This window comes from Trachinotus anak, unplaced genomic scaffold (genome assembly GCF_046630095.1).
Source record: "Trachinotus anak isolate AG129_WGS33_773 ecotype Australia unplaced genomic scaffold, CSIRO_AGI_Tana_v1 ptg000018l, whole genome shotgun sequence".
NCBI classification, from domain to species: Eukaryota; Metazoa; Chordata; class Actinopteri; order Carangiformes; family Carangidae; genus Trachinotus; species Trachinotus anak.
The window spans coordinates 12,880,575-12,894,125 of NW_027273869.1; the positions used below are offsets into that span (position 1 = coordinate 12,880,575).

Sequence of the window (13,551 nt, forward strand, 5' to 3'; positions counted from 1 at the left end):
CCATCTCATAAAACATGTCGGGTTTTTTTTTTTTTTTTTTGCACGTGATAAATGCCACTTTTTGCATCCACATATTGGATGAATTTCATTCATCGAAATGCTGCATTGACTTTGTGCAACATTATTTTCCCTTGACCTAATCTCTGGACACACCATAAACTTCAACCCAGAAATGGTTTGAGCTCTTTGCAATATGTTTATACATGTGCAATCAGAAGTAATTGTGTGTTTGTAAGAATATTTGACCAGCAGGGCTTTGATGCTGAGGATTCTCTCGTTTGGCATTCTGTTTCTATGCTCATTCTGTTTCTGCCTGAAATGGGCATCTAAAAGGAGAAGAGCTCTCAGATGGCTCAATTGGGTATAAGATTGGACAGTTTCCAAAATAGACTGTGTTTTTGTGAGGAGGGAAATAGGAAAATCATCTATGGAGACAGGACACAACAGCTAGAAGGTTGTGATGAGATGCTGTTAGGACTGAATAACAAAAGAAAAAAACGGCATAAAGAAGAGTGCAAACATGGTTGGCAGAGTATTTTTAGTGAAGTGGGAGTGGAATTGCACCTCGCACATCTCACTGTGTGTGTGTGTGTGTGTGTTTACTTCATGGTGTGTGTGATGGTGTGTCCTGTCACGCGTTGCGAGTGTGATGGAAGGCACCATGGATCACTAGTCAGACAGACTATGTCTTGGCACAGTAGCCACACACCACACACACACACACACACACACAAACACACATTGGTACACAAACTCTCTAACTCACAGGCACACAACCAAATGAAGGCTGGAGCTTCATTTAAATTTGCAGATGCGAAGCTTTTAGCAGACTAAAAAATGGCACCGGGGTGATTGTTCAGCTTTCTACTAGTGTAGGCAGGTCACAGATAATGAGACATAGAGAAGTCATGTTCAGTTAACACAGCTGACCACAGCGGGTTCATTATATAAGTGGCTATTAAAAAAACTGGTCAGTTTAATAAATTATAAATTCAACACCGAATTGGATGGAAATCAGGATGCAGGTTTAGTTGAGTATTTTCCATCCGCCCGGTGTTTGCAGCAGTCTCACTGTGACTACTTCAGCCATACAAAAATATTTTTTTTGCTAATATTTAACTAAAAACTATTTTGACATGTTATGCATTTGTACATCGATAAATGAACTGGTTGATGCTGCTGCTGAATGACAGCAACTTAATATTTTATTTTGCATAAACGTGATTATTCTAGGACTGCTGTGACTTCAGCTGCAGTAAAGTCACAGTTCATGCCGCACACCTCCAGCTGAGCACAAAGGGATTCGAGAGCAATAAGCAATTACTTATTGGTTGACAAATGAGTGAGAGTGTGTGTTTTGGTCTCTCATTTGTGGTCAAAGTCTTTGCTAAACATTTTTGCTAATTGTGTCTGGGAAGACATAAACACCTACTGCATAAAGTACCATAAAACTGCTTTGTTCAAATGGTCTAATTCATCTATTGCCTTATACTAGTAAAATGAGAATAATGTCTTGAGTTAAATATTCTATGCATATGAAATGAAAAGCAAATGATTCCCTGAGAGGATTAGATCTTACATGCTTAAGATGCCTTCAAATCATTGTGATATATATCTTGATATATAGCTAAAGTAATCAATACCGTTTAGCAGATGCTTTACTCACTGTTTCTGTAGGACTCATACAGTCAATGTTTTTTATAGTGAAATTGAATGTTGACATTATATCTTAGAATGAACACTGCAAAACCCACTTAGTCATGACATAATTCTCGAGTGCTGCCAATCATCCTGGCAGGTCAGTCATTAAGCACAGTGGGGCTAGAGCAAAATACTGGATATCTAAGTGGCTAATTATACAAAGAGCCACCACTGGGGTACATTTTTTCATTTTACTCCTCCACTGTTTCTTTGTAAGGGAAGTTTCCCCATTTAGTCATCAATAACTCCATGGTAAAACAAGTTGTTTTTAATAAACAAAGTGCAGAATCAGCATACTGAAGTGGATTGGGGGAGAAAGTCATTGAAACTGCCAAATGCAGTATAATCATAATAACTGCAATAAAAAGGAATAGCTAGAGGTGCAAGAAAACGGACTCCTTGGAGCCTCCAACGGTTGAGCAGCGACATGAAGCGAAATGTCTCCGTGGTTTAATGTGTGTCATTAACTTTTTGAACTTGTAGCCAATGGAACAGGCCCTCACAACAGTGCGAGCCCAGATTAGGCCATACATCAGAGAGCGTTGGAGAGCGTATCTCTTTCAGTCCCCACTAATCGCATTGAGCAACTCTCTCTCTTACACGCGCGCCCACTGCCCCCTCTCTTTCTCTCCACTCTGTATCTGCTGATCCCTCTGCACAGTCCAGAAGAGAGCTCTCTTTGTGCTGGTGCTGGCAGGCAGACAGAAGCAGAGAGATGGATATGGCTAAGAGTGACCTGATTCTGCCTCACTGCTTGGCCTCTGTCCAAACACAGAGAGTCTGCTCTCCTGTCCCTCTGTCTTTAGGGAGGAACCCTCTGTCTTTCTCCTGCGTTGCTACGCTTTGGGACTCGGGCTGAAATACCTATCAGGCCTGAGCTAGAATTGAGTTTCTAAGGGTAACAAGGATAAGTTCATGAATGTCTGGATGCCTTTTCAGATTTACTTTGATCATCTAACCAGTGTAAACTGGGATACATCTTGACGTGGGTCAACAGCCCAACTTTTTGACACCAACTCAGATGTGTACAGCTAATGGTATCTGTAGCAATAATAATTTGTTTAAGTTATATATCTTCAGTACCCATGGAAGAGTTTGAAGGCACTGAGCCGGATCACAGGAATAGAAGACCAGAAGGAAGTTCATGTATTGACAGCCACGCGCTTCCTCTCCTGACTCTGGCCTCCTCTGGTTGATTAGAAGAGTGAGACTTGCTTGAGTCTGAAGCCTTTGAGAGCACCTCTCCACATTCAAACATGTTTTTGAGCATATTTTATCTAAAAAAGATTAGACAGAAGTTACATTCTGTAATTTGAATCTGTATGAGTGGTTTGTACCAAGTGTAATTTTGTTTCCGTACTTGCAAACATCTTGGAACATTTTGTTGAGTCCTGCAACAATTCATAATTTGTGTCTCTTCAGAAGTTAGTGAAATCAAATCTGTACATTCAGTCATCTCATGAGGGAGGTCCTTGTTACAGACAGAGAGAATGGAAGATGAAAAATCATCCTCTTGGTCTTCATGTTGTCAGTCAATGCTTGGACAACTTGTATAGCCCTGGCTATCAGACGTTAAGAAGTGGTTGAGGGAAAAAGTAGTGAAAAATTGTAACCCTCTGAGTTTGACAATGCGTTCAGGTGATGGGTTGAGAGAATGAAAAGGGGCAGAAAACATGATCGAAGCAGTGACAGCATTGTCTTATTTGTAGACAATGTCAAGGGCAACACTGATATTATTTGGTATTCTGACTAGAGACGTCTTTGGCATCACAACTACAAATGTCATGTTTTGGTGGTGGTATAATGAAAACGTGTCTGCTTCCTGAAAGGGCTGACAGACAGAAAGTATATTTCATTAGATTGCAATATGTGGGACAGAGATGGCGGCTGTGATTGGCAACCAGCAGAAAAAAAACCCAGCATGTGTCAGTGACAAGAGATGAAAACACACACATACTCTCATTTTCACACATATAAAAAAGATTCTCATCCTCCTCTCCACATGCATCACCCCTTACTTGTGCAGGCACACTACATTGTGTTGACAGAAACCACATGATGTAATTTTTCTTTTTTTTTTTTAATAGCAAAAACCTCTTTTGCTTTAATAATCAATCTTGGGTGAAGTGGCTGCACCTTTTATTATCTTTCGAGGAAGCATTCAATCATGTAGACCCCAAATACTACAAAGTACTCCATTTTGCTTCTGATAGACCCTGTTAACCTTTGAACCCTGGGACAATGAAGCTCCTTTATAACTGATGGCGACATGGAGAGGGTGTTTCTTTCTGTCACAAAAGCAAAGCATATGAATGAATGTGTAGAAAAACAGCTTTACCGGTGATTGGAAAGAATATACAGCGAGCGGACGCTAGTGGAGATAAGTGGTGGCTTGAGGAATTGTCTTGATTATTAATCGTTGCATTAGAGAAGAGGGGAATGTTAGCATGAAGAGTGACCCTGAAGATCAGAGTGATATTTCACTGTGATTTTTACGGAGTGACCCTGGTTCTCATGAGAGCTCCATCAGTCTAGCAGCGAGCCACCACACGACTTGTAGGACAGAGAGTGCATTCTTGACAGCCGCTCATTCTGAAAAGGTCAGAAGGCAAGGAGAGGGTAAAGAAAAAAGAGGAAACATTGTCCGTGTAAATGTTTTTGTTGTGCACCATTATTCACCGTTGTTTACGCTCTCTCTTCTTAATCTATATGTTGCTGTCCATTTTTGTCCTCATCTCAATCCTTTAACCACATGACATGATCTTGACCCAAATTGAAGTCATCTTTATTGATCATTCATACCCCTTCATATAACCCTGTGTTATAGCCTAAAGCTCATTGTAGCCTAGACCAGCCATGTTCCATTTGTCTAATGAAAGCAGACCCCATATTTCTTCTGTGGCTCAGTTAGAGGCTTCTGATGATGATGATGGCCTGTAGTGAAAGGTTGTGGGGAGACATTTGGTGCTTGCGAGATTGATCAAGAGTCCAGGGGGTACACTTTGAGGAGTAAAAATGGGAAATAAGACATAAACTAAAAGACCCTCTGCCCACCAGAACATCCCACTTCTGACTGCTCAAACCACTAAGCAGCTGTTGACATGAAATGGTTTGTTCATCTTTTCCTTCTGAAGCTGAGTTTTTGGTTGGATTTAAGCATTTTCTTAAGTACCAGAGCCAGTCTTGTGTCTATGGTGGCAAGTTTACATACATTAGTCAATTATAACTGACTACAAGATGAAATGTTAGACTGAATTCATGAATAGTTTCATTATGCTGAGAATATTACAAACTCGCTCTCGTTTCCAGCAGGCTCTGTGGATGCAGCACAAGCTGTGCAGGTTGAATAAGCTGCCTTTGTCATGTTTCTTTTCAAGCGCATCACAAATAAAGAAACCATTACAACGGTGAATGATGAATGAAAGGATGTTTTGCTGCCATTTCATCTTTTACTAATTAACCATAGCTAGGTAGAAAAAATAAATTCACTGTGCTGGCTACCAGCAACTTTTTAAGGTGGAATATTTCCTTGCATGTCACTCAATGCATGAGTTGACATTGTGAGTCAATCAGTGCACCTTTAATGTTTAATGTTTTAATGATTGGATTGTCAAGCAATTAAAAAACTGTATATGAATTTCAATCGCATTACGAGAACTGCAAATATTCCGTTTCTTCCCTTGAAGAGAAAAAAAGTGATGGTGCGTTGTTCCAGTGTGCTGACACAACAGGGCTGGTAAAAACCTTGTGGATTTATGGACAGTCCACTGACTGGGTGGTGCATGTAGTACACCAGTGGTAATAAAAATCAATCTAACTCATTGTTAGTTAGTTAGTTAGTTAGTTAGTTAGTTAGTTAGTTACATCTTATTTCTTCTTTCTGTTTCTCGTCTTTCTCTCTCCCCCTCTCACCTTGGCTGGGTCTTATCCTGTGTCTCTATTTTATCCGTTGTTTCAAATTAAAAGCCTTCTGCAGAGTCGTGTAATTGCGACTTCATGACATTGCAGCTGCGGCAATAATTTTTTGTGTATCTGCTGTCCCTGCAAAAGGTTTATAAGGGAAACACTGCTGTTCATGATGTATTACAAGGGCTTCATTTCAAACATTCAACATTCAGATCAGTCCACATCGAATCGCTTTTCATCAAGTCATCACAGTAGCATGTGGATTTCATACCTCGCACCCACCATTTCATCTAACTACTGATATTTGCTGTGTATTTTGAAAAAGCTTCGTGTCAACTGCCAAGGCATTTTTTCCTCACAGCATCCCACCACATTGCGAAGCCATTAATCAAGCAGTGCCTGCTTCAGTCCTAAACCCAGTGTTTCAAATCCATCCATACACACAGAATAATGACCAATCCCCAGCACCATTATTCTCTTATCAAAACCCATAAGTCATTCTGCCCATAGAGACTGGTATGAATATCCCCCCGGCAGGATAAAACACATGCATGCAAAACACAAAATGTAGAGAGGCACAAAACATGAAACACACCCATCGGTATATAATCACAAAATCACAGCAGCGTGTCCTCATAGAAAGCATAACAGATGAACCTCCATCAAGACTTCTAATTCTCCTTATTCTCAGTCTGTTTTTTAATACTTATATATTTAGATGCATAATGTGATTTGCCTCAGAGCTGTGTGATGGTGTAGCACTGTTCTTTATTCACCTAGTTCACTTTGAATCATTGCACAGTGAATATCTTGCGGCACAGGCATTTCTGCAGTTGCCGTTGCATTGGGTGGACAGTGGGGAATTGTGCCTGACAGAGCAGCCTCTGGCGCTATTACAGAGTTAGAGCCTGACTGCAGTCTTCTTCCATCTTCATCTCTTACTTGTTTCCACATTTTCTTGCATGTGGACCAGCAGAAGCACACACGCATACAAATGCTAACACATTCTCTCACTCACATACAAAATGCTTCCCCTTTGTTCTCCCCTATCCATATGTGTCCCTTGTGGAAACACGCGCACAGCCAGAGACGAGGTATTGATTACTGTTTTTATTAATCTTGAGCTCAGTTGTAGTTTTATTTTGAAAAGCATGCTCAGTGCTGCAAGACACCCTCAACCTTTCTCCCTTGGTGGCTTACAGTGCTTTTCAAAAACTGACAACAAGTGTTTTCCCAAACAGTACATTTCACCTTGAACTTGGAGTTGAAACCATTTTTAAGCCTAGTACTCATGAGGAAAAGTGAATCATATTTGTGTCGAACTAATCCCTTTTCCTCTTCTGCACTGCAGCTCTTGACCATCGATGATGACTTTTGTGGCCTCGACATGAATGCACCGCTGGGCGTATCTGAGATGGTGCATGGCAAGCCTCTCTTCTCCGACGCCGTTGACAAAATGACCTCCGTCATTGCCTACGTCTACAAGAACCACTCGCTTGTCTTCGTGGGCACAAAAAATGGCCGAGTCAAGAAGGTAAGGAGGAGGAATATAGGATGAAGGCTAGCAGAGATTTGGTTTCTCCCTGTTAGAATGTGGAGTAAGGCCTGGGAATTGGGGACTGCTGGATTGGAGGAAGGATGGTAGTAGTGAGGCAGATTGACTTTCAGGCAAATCAGCTGAGTCGACTGTATTTGCAAGAGGCAGAGGTGTATGTGTGCACGAAAGAGAGGGAGAGTGAAATGAGGAAGTGTGTGTACTTCACTGTGGAGAGAAATTGTGTGTGTGTGTGTGTGTGTGTGTGTGTGTGTGTGTGTGTGTGTGTGTGTGTGTGTGTGTGTGTGTGTGCTTGAGAAAGGGGGATCAGGAGAGCCCCTGAGGGGGTTTTATTCCTAGAGCCAAGCCTATCTGGTATCTCTGAACATCCTCCTCATCCACTGCACCATATATCACACATACACTCGTATAAACCCAGTATCAGGAGTATCCGCTGTACTTTTCTTCCACTTTGGACTTGTATAAAATCCAGAGCCCTGGGGGCAGATTGTAGCACACATCAGCATGTTGCAGAACTTGCTAGACAGCACAGATCAGCATGTTGCAGAATCGATTAGACAAAGTTTCTTATCTGTTTCTTGAGGCAAATTGAAGGATCAGAATGAATGAACTACATCATTTATTAGGTGATTTATGTAACAACATTATGTACGGTGTCACTTCAAAAGGTGTTCAGTCACATTTGTTTGCTATTTCTGTTTACTAACCTTGTACACTAAACTGGAATATTATCACATTTTTAGTCATTATAGGAAACAAACTGGGCTATTCTGGCTTTGAAGCTCCTGTGGAATTGTGTTAGCTGCAGCATTTGTGAACATCTCTGACCATAACTGTCTCTCCCTTGAAAAACATGTCACACACTATGTGACAGTAAAGCTCTTGGCTAAACAAGATTTGTCCCCTCACAGTTAAACAGCACTGGATAAGCTGGGTTTTGGTGTGTTGTGGCTTCCACCTTAGATTCCCCCTCATGCCCCCGTGCCCTCCCCCCATGTGGCAACCCTTTTCTGGGCTAATGGGATGATGCACTGCTACTAGGTGTGATAGAAGGGTGGTAGCTCCTGTGCTTTTACCCCCCTCCCTTCTTCACACTGATACACACATATATCGTAGGGCCATGACTGAGACTAATTCTGGGGTGGCTAGGCCATTGAGCCTCTCAGGCTCTGGGAAAACAGCTTTGCACAGAGAGGAGGAAATAGAGAAGGATGAAGTGACTGAGGGAAGCAGAGGAGAGTTGAATTTTAAAGGAAGATTGTTGAGAAAGTTGAAAAAAGATGTCACAAAGGCCAGAACAAGCAACCAGTGTTGTCAGGTATTTTTCTACCAATACAGAGGCAGTCTTTTTACGTTGTTTGTTTTTGTTGATTACTGGCCCCTGCCTGTGCTTGTTGTTGCTGTTTTTGTTCTGCACAGGAGCAGAGTGGTTGAGGCAGTGGTTTTGCATGTTGTGCGACAATAACCAACATGTAGGCAGGGGGAAATATGTAATCATATTTAATGCCTACTGCTTATCTGTGATGACGAGAACGAGTTAGGTAGGAAAATTTAGTGGCATTGAGTGCTTAAATATTGCAAGTGGTTTGCAATGTTTTCTGAATATTGCTTTTGCTTCAGGATGTTAGAAACAAATTCTGTTCCTGGTTATCGTCATGCTTTTCTTCTTCTTTCCCTTGGCCTCTCTCCAGACATCCCTCTCAAAACCACATATTGGCACATGAGAGATTCACGTCTGCAGGATTTTGGCATTATTCATATTCAAACTCGACATGAATCAAGATCAGATTGTGCACATATGGTATTTTCAGACAAAGAAAACCCACAGACACACGCCATCTTTGACAAAAGGTGATCAATATCCTGTGTCAACACAGGCGTGCACACTTGCACACAGTCCCATTACAGCCCCATCCTCCCCTCCCATGTACATACTTCTCCTCCCCTGTCGTTAACTGTATACCATTAGATGACATCACAGGCAATAAAAGACAACAACAAGACAATAAAAGGTCTGAGCTTTAGTCCACCTCCTTCATCAGTGACTTTATAACCCCTCAGCTAATGGATGTTGATTTATATACACTCCTCCACCTTACTTGTTCCATCCCTCAACCCCCTCCTCCTCCTTTCTCTCAGATCTACTCTCACACACTTGCTTTCACTCTCTGTTTTTTTTCAGTGTTATTTATCGTCCTGTGACTAACACACCATCCTGAATAAATATAAGCATTACGGTAAAAGAGGGCGGATGGACTTAAATGCATTGGTGTTCGGGTGAGCTGAATGTTATTGTTTACAGGCTTACATTTATGACATCATGAAGTTGAGTTGGGCAGGAAGCTGAGTGAATTAAATTCAATTTGCTTGTGAAATAGTTTTATGTAGTGGCAGTTAGAGTAAAATTTCACTAGTACAACGTGAGGCCTGTGGATCAGAGTACAGACATGGCTCTGTACTCATGGACCATCATTAACATAATGTATTCTCTAGCCCTTAAACCTCTCCTTAACTAATATAACTGCATACTTAACCCCAGCCCTTACCTTAACTTCAACCTAAACTGGAGATCAGTTGGAGACGTATAACACTGTCTGAAATGGCAAAAGACAAAGACTTGGGCGATCAGGGCGACCATTATCATTATGTGCCTTCACGTAATGTTGGCCCAAGAATAAAGAAGATAGGATCATCGTGGTCGGGACAATGTATAGGGTTGTGTAGTCATTTTGAAGGATGAGCAGAAAGATGATTGTGAGGGCAAGGGAAAGCAGAAGTGTCAGAGAGTCTGGAACGTAAGGCTGGATTGAAAAGAAACGGCAAAAAAATCAACAATAGAAGAAGAAGGCAAACTGTGAGAGAAAATATCTTTTACGTTGAACTTTGACCAGAGTTAACTGCAAAAGCAAGTCTTCACTCTTCGACAGTTTTAGAAGAAGTAAGGATCACCCTCACAAAGTTAGTTGTACAATACCACATGCACAGAGTGAAACACAAACACAGCAACCAACTCTTGCCTCAGATGTCTGGTGCTGAGTGGCTGAGCTGAGCTGTGTATTGACACAGTCTAAGCTGAGTTTCGTAACACCCTCCTGTCAGCATAAAGCAGGCAGTGCTGTCAAATCAGGAGAATTCTGCACATGCTCACAGCTACAGCCACGTTTGGCCTTTACTGTCTCCCACAGGTCTGTACAGATCTGTACACCTTCATGTCTTTTCCCATCTCGTTCCATTTCCACCTCACTTCTGGCTCTGAATTGCTAGAATGTCTCTCCCTCTTCCCACCTCTTTCTCCTCTTATTTCTCTGCTTCCCCTCCCGTTCTCCACCTCTATTTGCCCTCTTCTCATAATTTCCCCTCTTCCTTTTCCCTTCATGTCTCTCCCTCCCTTGGTCTATCTGTCTCTGGCTGAGTGGAGTTGCTGTGAGAGCTCTTTGATGGCTACCTCCTGCCACTGGAAGTGAATGGACCATATGGCTTCTGTCAGGCTGTCTGTTGGTCAGTTTGTGTGTGCGTTGGTCTGTGGCTTACAGAGGAGATGGAGATGTGACGGAGATAAAAGGCTGTGCCTGGGTAGGGTTTAAACCCATTTACTGCAGGTCAGTGCACCTCTGTAGGTCAAGGGGAAAGCCGTAACCCCCTGCAGGCTTTGGTTTAGTTTATGGTCATCTGGTCATGCTACACATTAGCATGAGAGGTACACGTCTGTGCTGGCACATACATGATACTCACTGCACATAATTGCACGTATTGAGATAAGCACACAAGCACGCATCAGTGAACACACCAGCCCATGTACACACTGCTGGACAAAGGCTGGCCAGGTACCTCCATGGGGCTGTGGATAGAGAGGTGGACTGGGACACAAAAGGGTGGTGTGGAGGGAAGTAGTGGAGAGAAAAGAGAGGGAAGAGATGAGATTGAGGGCCACCTGCCGAGGTGCTAATGCATCTCCCCTCTGTTCATCCCGATGGGGGAGCATTGGCACTCAATACAATGAGCAACTAACCTTGAACTTGACATAGACAGAGGCACAAAAATGAGCAAGGCATGGCATGCAAAGGTAGTGAGGTTGAAGAAGCAGAGGATAAATGGGCGTGTTTTCCTGTGTCCTGGATATTACCGAAGAACTGCCAAAGGTAGTGTTTGAAAAATCAGACAAGTGCATGCTTGTTGGAGTGATGGCACAGAGGGGAAATAAAGAGGGGAAAAAAAACATCTTTTCCACAGAGCATTTGTCAGTATTTGGCCAAAGGCAAAGAGCAGGGCGTTGGGATGTGACAATTCATTCACTTCTTAAGCAGTGCTGCTATTTTTCAATCTGTCCCTGTCAGACAGAGAAGAGGCGAGAAGAAGTAAATGCACAGAAAGAAAGATGAAAGATGGAGAGCGAGACAGGAAGGTAAATGAATGGTGGATTCCAAAGCTATAGCTTCTTGAAGAAGGTGAGAAAATTCTGCGGGAGCAATGTAGAGAAAGAGAGGGAGACCTGTCATTTAAGGTTGTCAGGGGAAATGGCATTTGTGAGAAACAGGTCAATTCCAACGCTGAATGGTTAATGTTTGTTGTTGGGTAGGGAAAGGTCAAACTCTGACTTTTGTCTCAACCTCTATCAGTTTCTCTGTTTCATACATGTATGGTCCACACTTCCCTGACTCTCTCATTACCCCTCTCCCCAGCTACAGTAATCGTTTTCCCTTTTACTCCCTGTCTGCTGCTCTCCTCATCACAAACTTGCTATTTTTCTGTCATTTAATTGTTCCAGTCCCTCTACCATGACTCTTATCAAGTAGCCATTAAAAGCCTGTATTAAATATATGTCGTTTCGGGTTTTTGAGCATGTGTTTCAATAAGAAGTTTACATTTTCTTCTGTATCACCTTGCTGTGAAGATGTATGAGGATGCTGGTTCCTATGAGGTACTCAAAAACTGTGGTGTTGAGAGCTCACTAAAAAAATTCCACTGGGTTTATGAGTTTGCTCAGCAACTGTTTAAATCTTGCAGTCTCATCAGGAAACAATGGCTTAAATTGTAGAGCCACAGTGATGGAAATATACGTCCAAATATTTTGCACTTTTTACAATCACAATTAATGTTGTTTCTATGGCAGTCGCTGTTCAATACATGAACAGAGACTCTCCCACTAACTGGCTGCTCTGTCAGCACAGTAGATTATGGATGGATACATTTACGTGTTTGAGGGTGTGAAAGCTTTTACTTGAGATATTTATTGCTTTGGACCAATCCCATATGTTTTGTGGGTTGATTGTGTCCTTGTTGTGTGTGTGTGTGTGTATGTGTGCTTGTCTCTGTATGATGGGTTGGTTAGCTCCAGATGCAGATTATTGAAATGGACTGAGCTGAGCTGTGGTCAGTGGAGCAGAGGATTAACTGCTTAGAGCTAATGATGAAATATGCTTTAGGACAGACAGGCATCGTGTGCGTGTGTGCTGTGTGTGTGGACATTGGCTTACGATTTAGAACACAACGATCTGCACAGGTGCACACACTCACACACACTGTTACTATCATCCTGACCAGTAGCCATTACAACCCCACCCAGTGGTCCTTTCATTCCCTAAACTGCTGCTGTATTCAACCAGTACCCCAGAATGTCAATGTTCCTATACTATTGAGTATTCCTCACCAGTCTTCCTAGTTGCCTTGGCACTGTGTGTGTGTGTATGTGTGTCTGTTTTGCTGCTCCCACACCAGCTCGTGCAGCAGCGCACACTAAAGCATGCTCAGTCGTAAGTTGCCATGGTAGCACAGCCTGCTCCTCTCGCATAGGATAGAATGTATAGAAGGCATCAACGCAGGGAAGCACACACACACACACACACACACACACACACACACACACACACACACACACACACACACACACATCTGAGAGTATATTTCTGATACACTGTATTTCATTCCCAGGGAAGCCAACAGTAGTACACACACAGTGTAGACATTATGCTGATACAGTGGACTGAGAGCACCTTAGGGTGATCTGATGATAGTGGGCTGGTATTCGATGACAGGTGCTGTCCACCTCACAGGGCAAAGGCTGATTGAACACACGATATTAGTGTGTTGGTGTTTTCGTCTCGCTGTATTAACTGCTGTCTGTTACCCAGCTTTGCTCTGCTATTTGTTGTGGAGATATAAAGGCATGTCAAGGGGAATCAGTCAGTGGGAACCCCCCGGCAGCCCCCACTCCCCTCCCCTTCACCTTATGTTTCTTTTCTCAGCTCTTTTCTCGTTCCGAGCCAGTTGTTTTTCAATACATGTTTTTTTTTTTTGGTAATTGCTTAGTTGGTGCACAATGTTTGCTCAGGGTCTCCAAATTCCAGTTCCTTCTCTCGATTTAGGAGTTGGTTGATAGTCCGTGTGTGTTT

General features: G+C 42.4%; 1 protein-coding gene across 5 annotated transcripts in view; it reads left to right on the plus strand.

Moving 5' to 3' along the window:
* The window catches only part of plxna4 (plexin A4), a 235,218-nt gene that overhangs the window by 37,091 nt on the left and 184,576 nt on the right, over positions 1 to 13,551 (plus strand). For all 5 annotated transcript variants that reach the window (XM_071501750.1, XM_071501754.1, XM_071501751.1 and 2 more), the window contains exon 3: positions 6,959 to 7,141. In XM_071501750.1, coding sequence (XP_071357851.1) covers positions 6,959 to 7,141 — 183 coding nt within the window. The remainder of the gene's footprint in view (positions 1 to 6,958; positions 7,142 to 13,551) is intronic.